The sequence below is a fragment of the Gopherus evgoodei genome, chromosome 9, assembly GCF_007399415.2.
Source record: "Gopherus evgoodei ecotype Sinaloan lineage chromosome 9, rGopEvg1_v1.p, whole genome shotgun sequence".
Classification (NCBI taxonomy): Eukaryota; Metazoa; Chordata; order Testudines; family Testudinidae; genus Gopherus; species Gopherus evgoodei.
This window is the reverse complement of record NC_044330.1, coordinates 8,412,572-8,435,661: the sequence shown is the minus strand read 5'-3', so window position 1 is coordinate 8,435,661 and position 23,090 is coordinate 8,412,572. Positions and strand designations below refer to the sequence as shown.

The 23,090-nt window shown below is 53.0% G+C and overlaps 1 protein-coding gene and 3 non-coding genes across 13 annotated transcripts in view; all 4 read right to left on the bottom strand.

The window, feature by feature from the left end:
• The window catches only part of EIF4G1 (eukaryotic translation initiation factor 4 gamma 1), a 50,341-nt gene that overhangs the window by 8,290 nt on the left and 18,961 nt on the right, over window positions 1-23,090 (bottom strand). For 5 of the 10 annotated variants that reach the window (XM_030576435.1, XM_030576440.1, XM_030576441.1 and 2 more), the window contains 17 exons: window positions 22,598-22,710; window positions 19,783-19,875; window positions 19,398-19,464; window positions 13,211-14,068; window positions 12,918-13,006; window positions 12,410-12,584; window positions 11,333-11,487; window positions 10,132-10,251; window positions 9,675-9,848; window positions 9,391-9,588; window positions 8,884-9,030; window positions 8,553-8,789; window positions 7,938-8,042; window positions 7,187-7,343; window positions 6,693-6,793; window positions 5,849-5,951; window positions 5,623-5,725 (listed from right to left, as the gene is read on the bottom strand). In XM_030576435.1, coding sequence (XP_030432295.1) covers window positions 5,623-5,725; window positions 5,849-5,951; window positions 6,693-6,793; window positions 7,187-7,343; window positions 7,938-8,042; window positions 8,553-8,789; window positions 8,884-9,030; window positions 9,391-9,588; window positions 9,675-9,848; window positions 10,132-10,251; window positions 11,333-11,487; window positions 12,410-12,584; window positions 12,918-13,006; window positions 13,211-14,068; window positions 19,398-19,464; window positions 19,783-19,875; window positions 22,598-22,710 — 2,995 coding nt within the window. The remainder of the gene's footprint in view (window positions 1-5,622; window positions 5,726-5,848; window positions 5,952-6,692; window positions 6,794-7,186; window positions 7,344-7,937; window positions 8,043-8,552; window positions 8,790-8,883; window positions 9,031-9,390; window positions 9,589-9,674; window positions 9,849-10,131; window positions 10,252-11,332; window positions 11,488-12,409; window positions 12,585-12,917; window positions 13,007-13,210; window positions 14,069-19,397; window positions 19,465-19,782; window positions 19,876-22,597; window positions 22,711-23,090) is intronic. The other 5 variants (XM_030576439.1, XM_030576444.1, XM_030576443.1 and 2 more) reach the window with 3 other exon arrangements.
• Window positions 10,012-10,087, bottom strand: LOC115658162. The gene has a single exon (XR_004002195.1). It is a non-coding gene; the product is annotated as a small nucleolar RNA SNORD66 (small nucleolar RNA).
• LOC115658161 lies at window positions 12,264-12,340 on the bottom strand. The gene has a single exon (XR_004002194.1). It is a non-coding gene; the product is annotated as a small nucleolar RNA SNORD66 (small nucleolar RNA).
• Window positions 12,796-12,872, bottom strand: LOC115658163. The gene has a single exon (XR_004002196.1). It is a non-coding gene; the product is annotated as a small nucleolar RNA SNORD66 (small nucleolar RNA).

Sequence of the window (23,090 nt, the reverse complement as noted above, 5' to 3'; positions counted from 1 at the left end):
ACAAAACCCTTACTAAGAAAAAGTCCCCCCCCCCCCCCCAGGCTTTGAGTGTGAACCACTTGAAACAGCCTTTTGAAGGTAGTGGATTAGAAAAGAAGACCCCTTTGAAAAACAGGCTACCTGAAGACACTTTATTTTTTTTATTTAGCCCCGTTGGCGTAAGTGTTTCATTAAAATGTAAAAGAGCAGGCAGAAGCACCCCAGATTTAAACCCCCAGATTTTTAGTAACAGACGATTTATATACCCCTTATTTTGTTAACCATTGGGATCAGAGAGAAGAAGATTGCTTTTTAACCTGCTTTTTAACAAAGAGAGGTGAAAAGGAATAAACAGTTGAAAAGACAAGCCTACCTGAAGACCCATAACCTTCATTTAGCCCCTCAGGCATAGGTGTTTCAATAACATGCAAGTCCGCAGAAACAACCCTGTCCCCATCGAACCTAGTTTAAAGCCCTCCCTTAAAATGGTTTATAGTATGTGTTGTTCAGCTTTTGTTACAGGGTCCTGGTTATTTAGATAAGAGCAGAACAGGTTTACAAAATAAGGGGTTTATAAACTGTTTGTTACTAAAAACCGGGGGTGCTTCTGCCTGCTCTTTTTTACTGAAACACTTGTGTCAAGGGGGGTAAATAAAGAAATGTGTCTTCATTTAGGCATGTCTTTTCAAGGGGTTATTCCCTTAAAAGCCTTTCACCTCTCTTTGTTAAAAAGTGGGGAAAGAAGCAATCTTCTTCTCTCTAATCCACTGGCTTACAAAATAAGGGGACTATAAACCATCTGTTACTAAAAACCTGGGGTTTTAAACCTAGGGTGCTTCTGCATAATTCTTTATTACAACACATACAAAAGGGTAGTGTCTTAGGTTTGTCTTTTTGAGTCATTATCCCTTTGCAAAACTTAATGTAATTGTAACTTGTGTTTGTTAAAAAGTTTGGGAAAGAAGCAGCCTTCTTATCTCTGATCCACTCACTCACAGAGGCTGCTTTGCTAACAGGCGCTTTGCTGCAGTTTCACATTGTTTTTACTAAAAAAAGTGTTGTCCTCTACAAAACTTAATATAACTTTCACTTGTATGTGTTAAAAAACAGGCAAAGCAGCCACCTTATCTCTGATTTACTGGTTTACAGAGGCTGTTTTTGCTGACAGCTGCTCTGCTGCAGAAGCCTGCTGTCCTTACTAAAAAATGACCAGTGCTAGCCTAAACCTAGGGAAAAACTTTTATAAACAGGCTTTCTGTGTTTTTAAGCCTGGGTTGTTTCTGTGGACTTGCATGTTATTGAAACACCTATGCCTGAGGGGCTAAATGAAGGTTATGGGTCTTCAGGTAGGCTTGTCTTTTCAACTGTTTATTCCTTTTCACCTCTCTTTGTTAAAAAGCAGGTTAAAAAGCAATCTTCTTCTCTCTGATCCAATGGTTAACAAAATAAGGGGTATATAAATCGTCTGTTACTAAAAATCTGGGGGTTTAAATCTGGGGTGCTTCTGCCTGCTCTTTTACATTTTAATGAAACACTTACGCCAACGGGGCTAAATAAAAAAAATAAAGTGTCTTCAGGTAGCCTGTTTTTCAAAGGGGTCTTCTTTTCTAATCCACTACCTTCAAAAGGCTGTTTCAAGTGGTTCACACTCAAAGCCTGGGGGGGGGGGGGAGACTTTTTCTTAGTAAGGGTTTTGTGGGTTTAGGTCTGGGATGCTTCTGCATGCTCTTTTTTTTTTTTAATTGAAACACCCCTACAAATAAAGAAATGTGTCTTCAAGTAAATTTGTTATTTCATGCATTTATTTAATCCGTTAAAAAGAGGGGGTTTTAGACATTACTTCAAAAACACGTTTTAAAATAGTTTATAGTATGTGTTGTTCAGCTTCTGTTACAGGGTCCTGGTTGTTTAGATAAGAGCAGAGCAGGGCTCTGCTGCAGCTTCACAGTTTTTACTGAAAAATAAGCAGTGCTAGTCTAAAACTTAGGGGGAAAAAAAAATTTTTTTGTCACTATACATTACTTTTATAACCCTAGACTGTTTGTGCATGCTCTTTTTTTATTAAAACACCTATACCAAAGGACAGTGCCTTCATTTTGGCATGTCTTTTACCTCCCTTTGTTAAAAAGTGGGGAAAGAAGCAATCTTCTTCTCTCTAATCCAAAGGTTTACAAAATAAGGGGAATATAAACCATCTGTTACTAAAAACCTGGGGTTTTAAGACTAGGATGCTTCTGCCTGCTCCTTTTTTATTACAACACATACAAAAGGGCTGAGTCTTAGGTTTGTCTTTTCGAGTCATTATCCCTTTGCAAAACTTAATGTAATTTTAACTTGTGTTTGTTAAAAAGTTTGGGAAAGAAGCAGCCTTCTTATCTCTGATCCACTGACTCACAGAGGCTGCTTTGCTAACAGGCGCTTTGCTGCAGTTTCACATTGTTTTTACTAAAAAATAACCTCTGTTAGTTTAAAACCTAGGGGAAAACTTTTAAAAATTGTTTGTTACTAAAAGCTTATGGTTTTAACTTTTTTTTATAAAAATCCCTCTGCCCACTCTTTCATTGAAACACTTACGCCAAGGGGGTTAAATAAAAAAAAGGTGTCTTCATTTCGATATGTCTTTTCAAGTGTTTATACCTTTACAAGACTTTCACTTCTGTTTGTTAAAAAGTGGGGAAAGAAGCAATCGTCTTCTCTCTAATTCAGTGGTTTACAAAATAAGGAGTTTATAAACTGTCTGTTACTAAAAACGTGGGGTGCTTCTGCCTGTTGGTTTTTTTTATTGCAACACAAATATAAAAGGGATGTGTCTTAGATCTGTCTTTTTAAGCCATTATCCCTTTGCAAAACTTAATGTAACTTTAGCCTGTGTTTGTTAAAAAGCAGGTAAAAAAGCAAAGTCCTTCTCTGTGATCCACTGATTCACAGAGGCTGCTTTGCTAACAGGAGCTTTGCTGCAGCTTCACATTGTTTTTAGTAAAAAAAAGAAACAAACCCTATTAGTTTAAAACCTAGGGGAAAACTTTAAAAAATGGTGCGTTACTAAAAGCTTATGGATTTAACTTTTATAAAAACCCCTCTGTAAAAGGGCTACGTGGCGGGAAAATGCTGGGGGGGTCTGTTTCTTTAGATAAGAATAAAACAGCTAAAAGGGAGGGGAGGGGGGGATAGGAGGGAGTTGGCTCTTGTTTAAAATCTTGGAACTCTAGGATTGGTTCCGGAAAATGAATTCTATGATGCTGCTATAAAACCACCTCTGATTGGGCCGATCCAAAGGCGGTGATAACAAGTCTGAGAGGGTCTGAACCAGAAAAGTTGCCTCATTCTACAGAAAGAAGTAAAAGGTGAGAATTCTCTCTCTGTCTCTCTCTCTCTCTCTGACTCAACCATGTGCTGTCTATCTTTGCCCTTTGCAAAAGGGGCTCTCTTTTCCCTTTTCTTGTCTTGTTCTTTCTTTTAACCTACCCTGATTCTGAATGCTTTTCTATTCACTGTTTTACCCTGTGCTTACTAAACAGGCTCTGCCTGCTTCTCTCTGTCTCATTCAGATTCCACCATGTGCTCTCTATTTTTGCTCTTTTTTTTCTTGTCCTGTTCTTTTTTTTTAACCTCTCTTTTTCTTAACCTACACTGGTATTGAATCGTTTCAATGCTTTTTTACTCACTCTTTTTACCCTGTGCTTACCAAACAGGCTTTGCCTCGGTCAATTCCCTTTTTAAACCTAGTTTTTAATCATTTTAAATGCTTTTTTCTTAGTACCCCCTTTATAGTTTTTGGCCATGTGCTTACTAAACAGGTTTTGCCTTAGTAAATTTCCCCTTTTAAACCTAGTTTTTAATGTTTGTAATGCTTTTTGCTTAACCTATACTGGTATTCAATAGTTTCAATGCCTTTTTATTCACTTTTTTACCCTGGGACTCCCAAACAGGTTTTGCCTTTCCCTTTTTCAACCTAGTTGTCAATATTATTTAACTTTTTTCTTAAACTAGCCCTTCAAAAACAAATATTTCCTTTTTTAAAAAAGTTCTATCTTTCTATTCTTTCATAACCAGCCTCTTTTCTTCAATAACTTACCTCTTCTTTCAAATTTCCTTTTTTTCCTCTAAACCTTACTCAAACTTTCTTTTTTCCCTTTACACTCTTCTTTCAACCTTTTTCTCTCCATGTACACAAGCACATACACACACAACACCTCCCCTTGTCAAACACACACACACACACTTTTTCAAAATGGCCATCAGCGCCACACTTTGGCGCCAATGTTGTTTTCTCTCTCTCTTTTTTTTGATTCCATCATGTGCTGTCTATCTTTGCCCATTGCAAAGGGGGCTCTTCTCTTTTTTTTTTTCATCTACACTGGTATTGAATAGTTTCAATGCTTTTTTATTCACTTTTTTTACCCTGTGCTTACCAAACAGGCTCCGCCGTAGTAAATTCCCTTTTTAAACCTAGTTTTTAATGTTTTTAAATGCTTTTTTCTTAACCTACATTGGTATTGAATAGTTGCAATGCTTTTTTATCCTGTGCTTACCAAGCAGGTTTTGCCTTAGTCAATTCCCTTTATAAACCTAGTTTTCAATATTATTTAACTTTTCTCTTAACCCACCCTGATATTTAATACACCTTTTACATTTATCTCAAAAATTTCTATTCTTTACTTGCCTACCAAACTAAGCCTTTACCATCCTCTCTCCTTACTCAAACTCACTAAAAATCTCTCTTCTTTCAAACTAACTAACCCTTTAAAAACAAAAATCTTTCTATTCTTTCATAACCAGCCTCTTTTCTTCAATAACTTACCTCTCTTCTTTCAAATTTCCTTTTTTCTCTAAACCTTACTCAGACTCTCTTTTTTCCTCTTTACACTCTTCTTTCAACTTTTTTCTCTTCATGTCACCAAGCACAAAACATACACAACACTTCCCCTAGTCAAACACATACACACACACATTTTTTTCAAAATGGCCGACGGCGCCACACTTTGGCGCCAACGGAAATGGAGGGTGGGAAGGCGGGACATAAGCCCTAAAAGAGGCATGGAAACCTGTCAAAATTTGTATGGTGATGAATAATATTGAGCTTATTACTACTCACATGCTACTTCCCCACCCTCCCGAACCCAGGGTAAGACGGCTCCAGCGCTAGGCCCTCTCCTGGGGTTTTAAAGAATTGCCTGGCTCCCTGTTGCGTGTGTCCCTGTCACCACCTCTGCAGATGTGAGAGCCTCCTCCTCAACAGCTCCTGCACCTCTAGCTCTTATAGGGTCTCAGCTGGTAGCACCCCAGCTTTGTCATCTGATTTTTGTGGCACTGCCTATCAGAGCTAATATCTCCCATTTCCCAGAGGCCTCTCCCACTTGCCCCACCGCATGGCTGAATGAGTAGCAGCTGCAGGAGGCTGAGAGGAGTTACACTCCACTGGCTCTTGGCCTCTCCAAAGCTCTGCTCCAGCAGCATCTCTCCACACGCCTGAGACTGCCAGGCACTCAGGCAAGCTCCTTCCCCTCGCTGTGTGTTAGGGGCTCTGTCCCCGGTCTGTGTGCAGCCCCATGCCTGGGAATAGCAGGAGGACATCACCCAAAACACATTCACCAGACTCTAGTGGCTGCACGGCCAACAGCCAAGCGGGCTCACGGGACTCACCTCTGTACCACGCGCCGGGAATCCAGGCTCTCCGTGGGGGTCGACTGCTGCAGGGCTGAGAAGCGATTCAAGGTGCTAGTAGCTGGCCGGGTGGCATCAGAAGCTGGAAACAGAGAACAGATGAGTCAAACCGGGCGTGGGCACAGCACCCCCCCCCCAATGCAAGACAGATTATCCAGGCATCAGGCTCCTCCAGCCACAGAGCCAGTGAGCACTGCTCATGTACCTGAGTCAGCAGGCTTGGCACCAGATCCCCCGCTGCTGCCCTTCCCCCAGCTCAGACGCCCACCAGGTGCAAACAGCTGATTATTGGAGTCGATCGATCCAGGCTGCACAGAGAGAAACCGACACGGAGCTGGCTTGAGTTGTTTCTTGTCTAGCACTATGCCCTCCCTCTCCCCAGTGAAAGGAGCTGGCAGATGGTGGGGACGGCACATGCCAGCACACAGGGCTGAGTGCCCAGCAGGGAAAGGCCTTGCCAGACACGCAGCATCCACCCAGAGCTGGGCTCCCAGGCTCGTCGGGACCACGCTGCTTGCCCAAGAGCCCACGCTGCCTATGGGCAGGTGTCCATGCGCCCCGACTCAAGCTGGCCCTAGATCCTGCAGCAAAGCCTCTGGATCTGGCACTGCTCTAGTCATTTCGCAGCAGCTTCACTTAGTGAGGTTGCTAGGAGGTGGAACAGCCCAGCCAATGCAGCAGCTGCTCAGTATTCGTTATCACTGGCACCGTGTGCTCAGCACTCCTGGGGAAGCAGCCTGGTCGAAAGGGTAAGTAGGAGCTGGACTTTTCTGTTGAGATGATCCCTAGCAAAACAGGTAATACTGGCATTCAGTGTGCCATCTTTGGGTTTCAGAGTTAACACCTAATTGGGCTGAATAGAGCCAGTCATCCGTCTCACAGCCATCGATTCAGGCGTCTGCAGACATCTGCATTGGTTACATGCCAGCACGTTTTCAAAGCTTTATAACCATAAGGAAAATTGAGACCAGGGGCCAGATCTGTGGCTGCTGAGAGCTCCTTTCCCCCAGACACCACCAACGCCCGCCCTCATCCCAACTCCCACTCACCTTTGTGATTTTGGTTATCCGGCTGGTGTCAATAGGCCTGTTGCCCTTGCTGATGGGGACAGTGTTCCAGCCATCATCTGCAACCTGGCTCCCTCGCCCACCTGTACAGCACAGGGACACACCAGGCCGAGGTCACCAGCCACCCCCAGCACCACAGAGATACAGACTCCCCACATCACACACTCAGGGCAGAGCTAGGGCCTGAGGAGCAGGCAGCCCCAGGCCCAGCTGCACAGTTCTCCTGCCCACAGGAACATGGGACCCTGCCTTGGCGGGCACTCTGGGTCTGCTGGGGTGAGGGCCATCAGCTATCCCCAAGAGCCCCAGGTGAGCATGTGGAAAGGGGGAACCATTCAAACTGGTCTGTAAAATGTCACAGGCCTGAGATCCTGGGAGCAGCAGGGTCAAGATCCCCCCAATCCCAGCACTTGATGTGGCTTGCCAGGGCCACAGGGACTCGGCAAGGTGCTCCAAGAAGCTCACGGGCCTCTCACCTCCAGATGAGGAACCAGGAGGCCCTCTCCTCTTGTCCTGCTTTGACATTAGCTGCTGCACTTTGATGTGCTCCCGATGCTCCTCCATCTCCGCCTCCTTGTGGATCTGGTCGATGGTTTTAGGGCCCTGGTCCCCTCGCCGTGGCACCCAGCTATTCTGCAAAAGGCATGGGGGGGGAGGGTGTTACAGCAGCTGCAGGAGGGGGAAAGGATCCATCGGGCTGTCTACACACTGCCTTACCCATTTGTGCCGGACTGGAATGGCCCGATGAGGCATGTTGGCATAGGATTTGCCAGCATCCGGCACCCCGCCAGGGGCTCACGCCGCACAGACATGGTTCCACCCACATGCTACCTCAGCTACCTGCCTTTGAATCCGGAGCCCGCGGCCATCGCAGCCAGGCACTGATCTCCCGGCTCCCCTCCGGCAGTGGGGCAGCCTTCATGGATTCTCTCCAGCTCCACTTACTGGCCCAGATAGCCTCCTCCTGTTTTCCCAGGCCTGTACCAGGTGGCATGCCACCTGCACGTCTCTGGAGGGGTGGGGGCTACACAATGCTAACCAACCCAGAGGGAGGGAGAGAAGATCTGTGGATTTGATGGCCACAGCGTCGCTCTATGCCAGATCCCACTACGCCCCCGTCAATCCTGAGGATATAGGGGTGGGGCTGGCACCCATCTACCTGTGTGTACACGACCCTTACCCAGGAGAGTCATGCCCGCCTATCCAGAGGCCGGGCTGGCACCTTACCCGCCTGAGGTCAATCACATCCTGCAGCATGAAGCGAATTCGAGACGATGTTTTCTTCTCCTTAATGATCTTGTCCATCTGGTTGAAATACTGATCCATTCTGGGCTGCACGAAGGGAGACAGCGTTACCTCAGTCACCACCATGCCCTCCCCACGCCTGGCACTGCAGCGCGCCAGGGCCCCACAGCTCCCTGCGCTAGGGCTGCGAGCGCAGCATCCCAGGGCACCAGTCGCCTGGGGAAGTCACCGTCTCCTCCCAGGGAGCAGAAATGGAGGGAGTGAAAAGCGAATGGGAAGTAGGGAGCCACTCTGGCTAGGCAGACCCCACTGCCTCCCCTCCCCACAACAGCTCAGCCCCACACACGCTCCCTGCCCCTCTCCAGAACCCCCCACAGGCAGCATCAACACCGCTTCCTGCAACGTGGGGCCAAGGTCAGCATGGCTCTGAAGGGCAACACCTGGTACCCTACAGTCCTAGGCCACTGAGCAAGATGGAGCAGCCTGTAGGGACAGCTGCTGCCACACGCCCTGCCTTCCGGTGCTCCCTGGCTCTCCTGGGCACCCTGATGGACAGGCCTGGGGCCGGGAAGCTGGGGGAAGAGGGCGGCAGGTAACCTTGGCTTTCTCGAAGTCCAGGTCCTTGCCAATGGTGGTGAGCAGGCGGCACAGGCACTCAAGCGACTCCTCGTCGTGGTTCTTGAGCAGCTTGACCACGCAGTCGTGCATGATGGCTTCCGTCAGCATCTTCAGCTTGAAGAGCTCCCCGATGAACTTGATGTTCCCCAGCGAGCGCCTCCTGGCCTTGTCCCGCGCGTCGTCCAGCTCCTCCTTCAGACGAGCCTTCTCCTCCGGCTGTGGGGAGGGGAGGAGAGCGGGGTTTAGCCAGGAGAACCGCATCCCACTGCTCCTGATCACACCTGGCCCCCCTGAGAACAGCCCCACTCACAGCGGCAGCGTCGTCCATCTCCTTCTGCTTCTTCTCAAAGATCTCGTCGTCGTCCTTGTCCTTCTCAAACTCCTTCTGGCAGCGGTTTAGCAGCAGCTTGCGGAAGTTCACGGTCACCGCCGGCTTGTCAGTCGTGGGGACTTTCAGCTGCAGGGAGGGATGGGACCAGAGATGGGGGGGGGGGGGTAATACTCACCAGGCTGGCCAACCTCACCCCTCGCAGCCAGTCCTGCTCCAGCCCAACACGGGGACAGCTGCCAGCTCCACCCCACACAAGGCGGGGCGTCTGAGCCATTAGAGCTGGGAGCCAGGACTCATCGCTTCCACTCATCCCCAGCTCTGCCACCTCATATAAAGCCCTCCGTTGACCCCCACGGTGCCTTAGTTTCCCCACCTGTAAGACAGGGGGTCCCGGCTCCACAAAGGCTCTAAGAGGCTCTGATTTCTGTGGCGGGAAGGTGCCAGGGCAAACAGAGCTCGGAGGAGCTGAGCCCTCAGGGCACTCACCCCCATAAGGCAACGGCACATGTTGGCATAGGCAACGGAGAAGTTTGGCTCAGAGATGGCCTTCTCGAAGATGAGATCAATGACGCCCTTGAGCCGCTCCTCGGTGTCAATGGACAGCTCCGTGACCTGCTTCATCAGCTGCTGGAACATCTGCGGCGTCAGCTTGTTCAGGATACTGCGCACACGCCGGAACAGGTCCTGCAGGGACGCCCCAGATACGGTGAGTGAGAGCCGGCCCCATCTGCCCCAAGCCCCCTCGCTTCCCGCAGCTCCTTCATACCTACCTGCGTCTTGATGTTGTCAGGATCCTCCTCCTCGGCAGCCCGCTTGCTGCTGGGCTTCCAGGCCTTCTCAGCCTTGTTGAGCTTGATGTCCTCGTTCAGGGAGACCGTGGCGATGATTTTCCGGGGCTCTTTCCTCTGGCTCTGCTGCGAGCGGCGCGGGCCCAACCCTGCAGGCTGAGGAGGAGGAAGAGGAGACATCAGCACTTCCCTTCTCATCTCCCCGCATGCCACCGTCAGATGGAAGCAGGGCCTTGCTCCCAAGATTTCCCCCAAGCTGGGGACCCCCTACTATAAGAATAAGCCAGATGGCTGATGGCACCAGCACAGGCTCCTGGGCCCGCTCAGATCCTCAGTTCCATCACAGACCATCAGTGGCCCAGACACGATGGCACAAACAGGAGATCATCATGCAGGCAAGCAGGAAGGAGACTGAGGCTGGTGACTCTGAAGCACTTACCGGTCCCCGGTTGCCCATGGATGGACGGCCCAGGTTGGCAAAGGAAGGTGTGAAGTCAGGGCCGCAGTTCATCCCACTCAGGCGGATGGGGTCCAGCGGTCGCATAGGTGTTTTATTCACCTGCAAGTCAGAGAGGAGAAAAAAGCCACTGAGGATTCCCCACCTGCTGGGCTGAAGGCGGAGCCAGGCCCCATTGGCAAGCTACATCCTAGGATGCCCAGTGAAGGGTCACTGCAGCAGAGGGGGCAATGCCAGGAAGGGAGCAGGGCGCCCAGAGGGCTCAGGCCATACAGCTCTACCAGGGCCCAGTGGGAGCGCGGCAAGGAAAATGGCTGGATCACATTCTCATAAGAACGGCCAGGCTGGGTCAGACCAAAGGTCCATCTAGCCCAGTATCCTGTCTTCCGACAGTGGCCAATTCCAGGTGCCCCAGAGGGAATGAACAGACCAGAAATCAAGTGATCCATCCCCTTTCACCCATTCCCAGCTTCTGGCAAACACAGGCTAGGGACACCATCCCTGCCCATCTTGGCTAACAGCCATTGATGTACCTATCCTCCATGAATCTATCTAGCTCTTCTTGAACCCTGTTGGTGTCTTGGCCTTCACAACATCCCCTGGCAAGGAGTTCCACAGGTTGCCTGTGTGTTGTGTGAAGAAACACTTTCTTATCTTTGTTTTAAACCTGCTGCCTATTTACTTCATTTGGTGACCCCTAGTTCTTGTGTTATGAGGAGTAACTAACACATTTAGGCCCCATCATTGTATATGTATAGTTAGGATTATGTTTTCCAATGTGCATTACTTTGCATTTACCAACATTATCTTCTCCCACAGCAAGGGGAGATGACACGGATGGGACAACTCCAAGGGAAGGCACCTCTGGCATGTCTCAGCCAAGGAGCTGCTCCAGGGTCAGAAGCAGCAAAGGAGGCTCTGCTCATTCCAGACCGGGCACTTTTCTCAGCTGCCCAGCACCACGTGCCTGAGTGCACCGGATGACTTCAGAACAGCTACTGGCTGATCTGATCCGGGCCACTGCAATGCCCATTCCCAGTGCTCATCCCCGCCCCAAGCTACTTGGGTCCCACGTTCTGGCCAAAGCAGAGTGCACAGAGAGACCAAGCATGAAACAAAGAGCGGTTAGTGGCATTTCCCCCATGTGCTAACTAGCTCAAGCCAGTAGATCCAGGGTCCTCACCAGTCTGGTGGTGGCACTGACCTTGTCCAGCACCACATCACTGATCTGGGGCAGCCCCTCGGGTTTCTGCATGCTGGCAAAGATGAACTGGAAGCCCAGCAGGAATTCCCGGTCGTATCTCTTCTTCTCCTCTGGGTTCAGGGGCTTCCATTGTTCTGTGGCGGAGGAAAGGAGACCACCCTGAAAAACCACATCCCACCCAGCCACAGCCCACACCCAGGGGACGTCGCAAGGCGGGAAGAAGGGGCAGAGAAGCCGCAGGCAGGGCCAAGTGGCATAGCGGGTAGGGAGAGCAGCAGCCCCACACGGCAGGCACTGAGCAGTACTGGCCCCAGCCCAGCCCCAGCAGCCCTCTGCAGTGGGAGGAAGGTCATGCCTGGCTCAGTGGTGGCACTGCCAGTATCTGCCCAACACCCTGATGTAAGGGGATGTGGGAAGTCAAGCCCACATCGACCCAACATGGCAGATGCAGACCCTTGTGCCGTGAAGGCCTATCAGGAGGCTCCACAACAGGGTAGCCTCACATACCGCAGAGGGGCAGCCAGTGGGCAAAGCTTGCAGGCCACAGGACATGCTTGGACCTGCAGCTCTTCCAGCTCCTGGCAAGCTGCTCACACAGCTCCCCGACGTGCAGGGCTGGCATCAGCCCTCGGGTTCCGGCATCTGCAGGACCCAACCTGCAGCCTAAGCCTGAAGCTCCTGCCCTGCTCAAAGACCTGCTGTCCTCCAGTGCCCACTGGACTAGCAGGTTGTGAATGGATCTGGCCCCCGTCCCAGTCTGCACTAGATGCTAGTGGGCCCTGCTGGGGTCGAGTCTCTGCAGAAGCCGGCGAGCCAGGACAGTGACCAAGGGGAAGTGAAAGCCAAGAGCAGTGAAACTCAGCGGGACAACCGGCGCGTGCTCCCGGCACCCCACCAGTGCAACCCCCGCCTGCTCAGATCCTCAGTTCCATCACAGAGCATCAGTGGCCCAGACACGATGGCTCATAGCGGATGTCATCACAGGAGGCCGGGCCAGTCCGAGCGCAAGAAGGAAGCAATGAGCAAGACACCTACTTTGTCTGAAGGAAGGCTCACCTTCCTTGTACTGGTACTTCTGATCTGCAGCCTTGACCTTCTCTGGATCCAGCTTGTCCTCCTTCTCTTCCCAGGTCTCCTCCGCCTCCTCCTGGGGGCAGGCTGGGGCGGCCTCCTTGGGCTCAGGGACTGGGGGCTTGTTCTCCACCTCCGAGGCACCATCGCTGATCTGAGACTTCCAATGAAAGGAGCCAGTAAGACAAGGAGTGAGCGAGGAACCCAGACAACTCCTCCCAAGTCCCTGGAAATGTACTCAGGGCCTCCAGGATACCCCGTCCCATAGCAGTCCCCAGTGCAGAGAGCTCCCTAGTTGGAGCACTAGGCACACAACTACCCCATGCCCTCAAGCCCTGGCCCTGCTGGGGAGAGTCCCAGACTCCCTGCTGCAACTCAGATCCTCAGTTCCATCACGGTGCATCAGTGGCCCAGACACGACGGCACTAACAGGAGCTCATCACAAGAGGCAGCAGCTCTGGGTGGTGCGAGGGTGGGAAGACCACACACCCACCTCTTTAAAGGCATCCAGCAGGTCGCCCACGGCTTCCTTCTTGTTGAGCTCTTTCATTTTCCGCTTCTTCTTTGGCACTGACACGGCGACTGGAAGGGAGAGGCGGGAAAGTGAGGCCCCGGTCCCGCAAGGGGGAGAGAGACATGTGCCCCAGCCACCCCTCCAGTGAAAACAAAAAACACATTTTGAGCCCCTCCCCTTGCAGTACAGGGAGAGATTCCCATGCTCCTCTGGGGCTTCCTGCTCCAGGAGCCCCCATCCTTAGCCCAGGGGTGCCCCTCCAGCCCCCACACCTTGCATGATCTCCTCAGAGCTCTGGGAAAGAGGCGCTTCCAACGGGGAATTCTGCTCTGGTGCGTCCAGGGGCTCCTCGCACTCCTCTTCTTCCTCCTGTTCCTCCTCCTCCTCCTCCTCTGCAGGGGGGGAGGCTGGGATGGCCGGCTCCTCTGCCTTAACCTCCTCGGGTTCCGAGATGGGGCTGACATCCGACTCCGGCTGCTCCTCTGGCTCGTCGGCCTTCTGCTTGCCAGGTACCTCCAGCCCGTTGGGCAGCACCAGTTCCTCTGGCTGGCCAACAGGAGACTCCACGACTGGCTCTGGCTGGCACACAGGTGGCTCGGCCACTGGCTCTGGCATTTCCTCCAAGACTCCATTTGATTCAACAACAGCCTCACTGGAGGCCTCTTCCTGGGGGAGCGGGGGACTGGGGGGAGCAGCAGGCTTAGTTGGCAGCTCCTCCTCCAGGGGCATCTCCTCCCGGGGTGCCTCCTCCACTGGTGCCACCTCCTCCATTGGTGCCATCTCCTCTTGTGTTTCTACCAGCACCGGTTGGGCAGGGGGTTCCAGGACAGGGGTGGCAGCTGCCTCCTCCTGGGGCTCTATGTCCAAGGTAGGGGCTTCCTCAGGCTGCTCCATGCCCCCTGGCACTGTAGTGGTGGCTTTAAGAGGTTCGTGTGTGTCTGCAGGAGCCTCAGCCAGCTCCGCTTTAGTGTCCATGTCCACTGGGCCCTCCAGCGGCACCAGCAGCACTGGGGTCAGCAGCACAGGCTCTACCTCAGCGATCAGGGGAGGTGGGGGAGACGGGGACGCTGATTTACTTGGCTCTAGGGAGACAGGTTTACTTACAACCGGGACAGGCTTTGGGCGGTCATCTGCAAAGAAGAGAGAGAGGACATTAGCGATGCCCAGGGAAAGCCTGCCTCCCCAGGCCAATCCATCGAGCTGGGGGCTATCGGGGGCCAGCTGGCTGCCACAGAAGAGGGAGGGGCTCAGGGTCATGGGGGGAAGCCAAGGAAGCAGGTTTGGGTGAAGCACCCAACAAAGGCGGAAGAAGAAAGGAGCCAGTGAAAGGAGCAGGAAGAGACAGGAGTAAACAGCAGCAAGGGGGAGTCGGAAGAACAGAGGGCAAACGTCTATGGAGACAAAGGAGGGTCCTGCCCCACAGGAGCAAGGAGGTTGCAGCAGACAGAGGAGATCAGGCATCAAGGGGCTAAGCTGCTAACAAACACACCCGCAGTCGGCCACTGTCCTGGAGCACAGCACGCGGGAGACTGGGCTCTAACGCGGCACTGGAGTGAAGCTGGGAATCACATACAAGGCTTCAGTGCCAGGTCAGAGCACAAGAGCTGCCACACTGGGTCTGACTGACCATGGGCCATTATGCCCTGTCCCTGACAGTCGCCCACACCACAGCTTCAGGGGGAGTGTACAGAACAGAGCAATTATGAAGTGTTCCACTCATCTTCCTCTCCTGCTTCTGATAATCAGAGGATCAGTCACCCAGAGCCTGGAGCTGCACCTATGACCATCTTGGCTAATAGCCATTGATAAACCTGTCCTCCTGTTCTTTTTTTGAACCCCATTATACTTTTGGCCATAACATCCAGTGGCAATGAGTTCCACAGGTTAACTGCATAGTGTGAAGGACTACTTCCTCCTGTTTGTATAAACTCCCTGCCTATCAATTGCATCGGGTGACCCCTCGTTTTTGTAGAGTGTGAAATGGTAAATAACACTTCCCCATTCACTTTCTCCTGCCCATTCATGATTTTAGAGACCTCTGTCTTATCCCCCTTTGGTCATCTTTTTTCCATGCTGCCTAATCCTTTTAGTCTCTCCTCATATGGAAGCTGGTCCATACCTCTAATCATTGTCTGTTTCCCCTCCACTATATCCTCTGGACACGGTATTCAAGGTGTGAACGCACCTTGGATTTATATAGAGGTATTATATTTTTGTCGTATTTTCTATCCCTTTCCTAATAGCTCCTAACTCAGTGACTCAAACCCCTTTCACATAGCAAACCTCGGAGTGCGACCCCTTTATAAATTAAAAACACCTTTTAATATATTTAACACTATTATGAATGCTAGTGGCAAAGCAGGGCTTGGGGTTGAGGCTGACAGCTCGCGACCCCCCTGGTAATAACCTCGTGACCCCCTGAGGGGTCCCGACCCCCAGTTTGAGAACCCCTGTCCTAACTTCACCTTTTTGACCACTGTTGTGTGTTGTGCAGTTGTTTTCAAAGAACTATCTACAGTGACTCCAAGATTTCTGAGTGGTAACAAGAAAAAAACAGTGTAGCTCCCCTTTTTAAAGTTAAACGTTACTACGGTGGGTATACGTATAGCTGGGATTATTTTTTTCAACGTGTATTACTTTGACCTTATCAACATTGAATTTCATCTGCCATTTTGTTGCCCTATCACCCAGTTTTGTGAGAGTCTCTAAGTCCCTGCAGGCAGCTTTGGACATGAATGATTTTGTATCATCTGCAAACTTTGCCACTTCACCATCTGCTCCTTTTTCCACATTGTTAATGAAAATGTTGAACAGCACTGGTCCCAGTGCAGATTCTTGGGGGACCCTGCTGTTCACCTCTGTCCACTGTGAAACTGACCATTTATTTCTACCCTTTGTCTCCTATCGTTCAACCAGTTACTGACCCATGAAAGGCCCATCCTCCTTATCCCATAGCTACTCAGTTTCCTTAAGAGCCTTGGTGTGTGACCTTGTTAAAGGGTTTCTGAAAATCCACACACACTGTCAATTGGACCCCCCTGATCCACATGTTTGGTGACTCCCTCAAAGAATTCTGATCGACTGGTGAGGCAAGACTTCCCTTTATAAAAGCCGGGTTGACTCTCCCCCAACACATCATGTTCATCTATGCGTCCAATAGTTCCCAGAGAGATGCAATGTTCATCTAGGTGTCTGATCATTCCCAGCTACTTGGCCAATTGCCTCTGGGTAGAGGGCGCAAATATGCTTGCGCGCCCTGGGCACTACAATGCCTAGTTAGGACTATGGCCCAGGGCCTCCACCCCCAGACTATGTACTGGGTTGTGATAAGTCATAAACATTTACAAGTGACTGCTGCATTGCTTCATTGGAGGTCAAACTTGCGGGGTGTCATTGCCAGGATCCACTCTTGCTGACATGCTCAAAGAATTCTAACAGATTAGCAAGGTACAACTTTTCTCTGCAGACTTGGACTCATCGTCCAAATCGCCGCAGGATCTTGTAAGCGTCTTATCTTTTCACTCCACTACTGTATCCACCATAGTAACATTTAACTTTAAGAGAGGGAACTACACAGGAATGAAAATGGTAGTTAGAGGGAAACTAAAAAGAGAATAAAGGTAAAATGCCTGCAAACAGCATGGAGACAACTTTCAAAACACATTAATAGAGGCTCAGACCAAACGTATACCCCAAATTAAAATAAAATAAAATAAAATAAAATAAAATAATCATCATCAAATCCCAGTGAGAAAAACAGGAAGCAGCACAAACTCTGGCAAGTAAAATGTAAAAGTATAAGAAGTCTGGCCAGGAAAGAATTTGAGAAGCAACTTGCTAAAGATGCAAAAAACATGTGCGGGAGAAACAGGAAGCCTGCCAAACAGTCAGACCCCAGATGTGTTAAAGCAGCACTCAAAGAAGACAAGGTCAGTGCAGAGAGGCTAACTGAATTCTTTGCATCGGTCTTCACCACAGAGGATCTGGTAGAAGATGCCCCAAAAGGATAGCTCTGATGTGGGTAACAAATCTAAAGCACCGTCCCAAATTGATGTGCCGTAGGAGAGATTTAAGAACAGATTACTGTTTAGTTTATCAATGAGTCACCAGGACCAGATTGGATTCATCCAAGAGATCTGAAGTAACTCAGAGATGAAACTGCAGAACTACTGCCTGTAAATGTAACCTATCACTGAAATCAGCCTCTGTTCCAGATGATGAAGGTAGCCAAGATAGTGCTGATTTTTAAACCGGGCTTCAGAGGAGACCCCGGCTGTTACAGGCCAGTGAGCCAAACTTCAGCCCTGGACAAATTGGTAGAAACCAGACTCTGCAGGGAAAAGCCGTGCCTTGCTAATCTATTAGATTTCTTTGAGCACATCGGCAATGACACCCCACAATTCTGACCTCTAGTGAAACACCACAACAGTCACTTAGACCAGTGGTTCTCAACCCTTCTGGGCTTAGGACCCACTTGTAAATACCTGTGGCTTGTCACAACCCAGTAAATAGTCTGGGGGTGGAGGCCCTGTGGCAGAGACGTAACTAGGCAGTTTAGCACCCAGGGCCAGCAAGTTCTTGGTTGCACCCCCCACAAACTGAGACAGACTGGGCGGCCCGCTGAGATGAGTCAGGGGCGGAGGTGCTGGTACCTCCCTGAGCCCCGCCGTGCAGGGCTGGCCCAAGCCACCTGGCATCGCCAGCCTGAGCCACCCCCATGGCTTTGTGCCTTGGGCAGCTGGCCTGCTTGCTTCACCCTGGTTACAGCCCCACCCTGGGGTGCTTTTGGTCAGATCCTGCACCCTGGTGGGGTTGGGTCCTGCCCAGCACTCACACCACAGTGGTGGCTCCTGCAGCTCCTGTGCTGTGGGGCTGCCTGGGCTTGGCTCTCTGCTCCGGCGTTGCAACCTCCAGGGTTGCAGCAACGCTCAGGCTTGGCCCCACCCCCCGACTGGACCAAATGTTTGAGAGCGGAATTATGACCCAGCTCACTGCACTGCAGTGCTACTCACTCAAATTTGGCCTAACCAGGCTCCCACTGTCATGATGGCTGGGCTAACCCTGTGTGTCACTGGAACCCGAGAGGTTGCAGTGCCTGGAGCAGAGAGGCGAGCCTAGTCGGCCCTGTGGGACAGGGACCCCAGGAGCTACCATGCAACCCTTTGAAACATTCTGGTGAGAATGTTTGAAACATTCTGGACGAGAACCTCTGGCACAGACACGTCACTAAGTATTCCCGGAGGTGGGGCAGGATGGGGGAGTGGAAACGAGTGAGAATTGTCTGAGGTGGGTTTGGATCACTCAGTGAAATCAAGACTTAATGGCTTCTCAGCACTGGAAGAGGCGCCCTGAGCATGGAATGGTTCTAGCATCTAGGCATGAACGTCAGACCAATGGCAGCAGGAGCTACAAGCAGCCACAGGATTCGTATAGATCCAGGCAGGCCCAGCCAGACAAGTGCTGACTTTGGATGGACAAAGCAAACCACGAGCTGGGAACTAAGCAGAGGAATACCTGGGCTTTAGGGAAGCATTCAGCACCATCTCAGCCACTACATCTTGCAGAAATAGAGACACATGGCTTGCACACTGCCATGGGGATGGGACCGCCCTGGGGCACAGAGTCTCAGTGACTCTGAGCTAGGAGGCCCAGCCGAGATCACAAAGGGTCCAAAGTGATCAGAAACAGGCAGAAAGGGACAGAAAGACCACAGCTGATTTCTGAGGGGGAATAACCTGAAATCCAGACCTGCGGCCAGGGAGAAGAAGCTGAGAGATCTGGCTTCCAAATATACCAGTTTGCCATGGGACATGGGCACAAAGAAGAGAGGTAGACGCCAGTTTGAGCTGCATACACGGAGCACCCCTGTACTGGAGCTGGGAGGGCCTGGTCCCTTCTCCACACCACTCTAGGGATACCCTGCCCTAGGAGAACGAGTTCACATCGCTGGAGAGCGCTGGGTGTGCTGAGCTTGCATGAGTCTAACCACCCAACAGGGAGAAACGCCAAGGAGGGAGGCTCCGGGCAAATGGAGTGACACTCAGAAAGGGGGGATTCTAGGCTGAGTCTTAGGGAGAACGGCCTCCCAGATAAGGCACGTGGGGCTGGAACATCGACTGCCCAGAATAAGAGCAGGAGCCACTTCGCTTGGGACACTGAACTAGCCTGAGTGCAATGCTGCAGGGACCAATCCTGCCACGAGCTCAGGGCAGGGCCCCAGATTCCACAAGCGAAACCCCCACACCGGCCTCCAAGGAGTTAAGGAACTTCTCCCACCCTCACCCCAACAGCTCCACCTGCAGAGAGTCACAGCCAGGGAGAGCGCAACAGGTTGCAAGTGGGGGACAGTCACCCCAGCCCTTCAGCCGCCTGGTTGCTCTGCTGCTCCTACCACAGATCACACACCAGTCCACGGGGGATGCCCTCATCCGGCACCCCTACCCCACCCCGGACACCCACCTGGTCGGACAATAACTGCTACGTGGGGCGTCTCTCCATTGGCCTGTGGCTCCAAACCGCTTCCAGACTGTGGAACACAAGCACGTGAAGGATTAATGAGTGCCCCCCCCAACCCCCTTCACTACTAACGTAAGTCGGTCTAACTACATCACTCACTGGTGTGGATTTTCCACGCCCCTGAGTGGGACAACTACCACCTATCGGGGAGGGGGGAGCGCCCACACCGAAGGGAGGCGTCTTCATTAAGCGCTACAGCAGCGCAGCTACAGCCGTGCAGTGTTGTAAGTGTACACAAGCCCTTAAACTCACCCCGCTCTAGAGAAGGAACATGCAGGGCCCATCACTTGTGGTGGGGGGTGCGGAGGAGCTAGGGAGGGCCCCTTACCTGAGGAGGGGTGGGGGTGGAGGAGGTCCTTGCTCCAGACATGATTTCTTCGGTGATGTCTTTGCCGCCTTGGTTCGGATCTCGTATCCGGATCTGCCCATATATGAGAGGCAGAGCAGCAATTAGCAGAGGGGGCCCACACTTCCTCTTCTTCCCCCCCCCGTTGGCAGGGTAAAGGGAGGGGCGCACACTTCCCAAAGCAAGGGACATGCTGGGAGCAGGGCACAGCTAACCAGCTCATGCCACTCCAGGCTGCCCTGCACCCCACTCCAGGGGCTGGGTTGAACCCAGCCCTGACACCCTCTGCATGTACAGTGCAGCCAGGCGGAGGCCTCTTGGGGATCTGCTCCAGGACAGAGCTGCCTGCCAGGCAGCGAGCCACCTGCACACCCCAGTGTCGGGACAGCCCGTACCTGATTCCCAAGCAGCTGGGTGGGGAGCAGGTCAGGTCAGGCAGGAAGGGGAAATTTGTTTAGCTTCCGGTGGGCTGCTGTAGCCACGTGGAGAGCTGCACTCACCCCACTCCAACACGCGCTTGGCTGGGACCTCACACAGCCCATGGCAGGGGGCCAGCGGCGCCGCAGCCAGCTGCCATTTCACTCCCGCTTGCTCGGCACATTCCCCAGCTCCCCCCTCCCACAGAGGCCAGGCCAGGAGGAAACGGCTCCTCCTGCCCCAGAGCAGCCAGGATGGGACTTCGGCCGCTGGAGGGGGAGTAGCCAGACCAAGGGCAGGGGGAGGAAGGCACTTAGCAGCAGCCTGTGAGGTCACAGAGGCTCTGTCTGGCAGCCAATGGCAGAGCAGCCCTCCTGGTGTGCTGGGTACATCAGCTCAGCACCACCTGGGCCCGACAGAAGCCACTCCACATACCCAGGGAAGGAGAGACCAGCGGCCCCACCCAAGAGACCAGCGGCCCCACCCAAGACAGCCTGGCATCTACCCCAACCTGGGCAGTGAGACAGTCCAGGCATCTCTACTCCCCCCTGCACACACACCCTCCACTTGGGCAGCGGGACAGTCCAAGCAACCCCCTCCTCCACACACTACCCCAGCAGGGCTCTAGGACAGTCCCATATTCCCCTCTCCAAGCTGGGCTGTGGGACAGTCCTGTCATTCTGATTGCATGAGACAAGGGGGTGTCACAATGCTCAGGGAATTGAGCGCCCCCATTGGCTGAACACTCCACTGCCTCTGCCCTGGCGTCTCATGCCCCTACCCTGCCCTGGCTGTAACCCAGGGTGAGACCCCTTTGGGCAGCGGTGGGACCCCAGGGCCCCAGCCTGTAATGAACAAGCCTGCCCTGGAACCTGGCAGGGGTCCGGGCCAGACAAGCCGGGTTCGATGAGTCTCCACCCTGCCTGCAAGTGGTGCAGCGACCCCCTGAGAACACCCCAACCTCAGCCTGGCAGACATCCCCACTGCTGCCAGGGCAGTCACACTCCAAGCCACGTGGCAGCTACCCACCCCAAGGGCCCAGCAGGGCACCCAGACCCTCCCTGAGGAGCACTGCTATTCTTCTCCTCCTGGTCCTGCAATAGCCCCACCACCACACTCCCGCCCAAACCCGGTGCGGCGTGCACCACACTTTAAGCCGCCCCTGCCTACCAGCCTCAGCCTCACTGCAGAGGGGTGCCTGTGTGGAGAATGTGGGTTGGGATCCATTGTCTCTGCTATGCCCCTTGGGGCAGGGCAGAATGTGGGTCACCTCTGCCCAGGTGCATGGAGACCCCAAAACTGTACCATCGTCACTGTGAATGGCCCAGTCCCCACAACAGATCTGACACCCGCACACCACAGAGCCCCTGGCCTGCACCCCAGCCCCGCATGGGAATTCTGCCTCCCATAACAGGCAGAGCAGCCAGAGGGGCCCAAGCTTCCCGCTGCCCAGCTTGGCAAGAAGGAGGCAATGGGCTGCCCCTGGCACAGACAGCTCTTTCCCCCCATCCAACGTGGGTTGATGCAGACACAGCTCCAAGAGGCACAGGTCCCTCTTCCCTGCCAGGGTGCCGAGGTGGCCTGCTGCTGCCACAGTATCACAGTGCACAACCTGGACAGATGGGGCTCCCAGCAAAGCAGGATCCCCTCATACGTCCCACTCAACCGCAGCACAGGTGCCCAGCTAGCAAGGGCCAGGGGAAACAAGGTGGCAGAGGGTTTGAATTACAAAACATTCAGGAACATGTCACCACACGATCCAGGGTGGAGCCCGGGGGGATCTGCTGCCCCCCCACCCAGGGAAGGGGTCCTGGCAGACCCAAGCTGCAGCGCTCGCAGAGGGCGGCTTACTGCTATAAATAGATCCTGTGCCAAGCCTCTGAGCAACAGCATTACTGCAGCTCCGGCAGGCAGGCAGGCACCGGCTGGCAACTGCAGCACCCACCCCCACCCGCAGCAGCCGTGACACAGCATGTTCTCCCCACCAGGGAGGACAGGGAAGGTCGGGCCTGACTCTGCAGACACAACCGGGAGCCAGCCACGCGCTCCCTCTCCTCACCACCTCCACCCCCATCCCTTGTACACAGCCACACACGGCCCGCTTCATCCCCACCCACAGCGGGGACAACGCAGTCCCGCCCGCTCCCTGCTTAGTGGGGCGTGCAAGGCCTGGCCAAGCAGCCTCCCACGGAACTGGGTTCTGGCCCCTCGCACCGGCAGCACTTTCAGTGTGGGGAGTGGGGGACAACCAGCCTTGAGCCATTCTCAGGCACCCCACTACAGGCTCCATCCCTCGCAGCTGGCGGCGGGGAGTCACCAGCATAGGCCTCCCAAGGGAGGCGGCGCAGGAACCCGGCCCCCCTCCCCCCAGCCCCCTTACCGTCTTGCGTTCTCGCTTTGTTGGGATGGGCGGCTGCTGGTTCATCATGACCTGGGCAGCGGGGACCCCGGCTGGGAACTGCTGCACCCCCTGAGCAGGGTAATAGGCACCAGCTGGGAAAGGAGAGTGTCAGTCAGAGGAACTGGGTGGTCCAATCCCCACTGCACCAGGCAGCAGCTAGCACTAACAGCCTGGTGCCACCAGACACCACGTGCAGTTCCCCCCAAGGAACCCCCTGTTCGTGGGCCGGGAGTTTTGCCAGGCAAGCCCAGCACAGCAGCCTCTCCCTCACAGAGAGGCTTCCCTGGACACGCCCCAGGCAGCTCCTGCTTGGCCTTCCCTGCCCGGTGCCACTCAGGGTTGCTGGGGGTCAGAGCCTTTGGAGCACCAGAGCACTACCCAATGAGCTGCTGTGCCCATAAACACAGGAGGCCCACGGGTTGCTCAGCGGGGCGGGATCCTCTCCCAGCAGTCTCCAGCCCTGGCCGGGAAT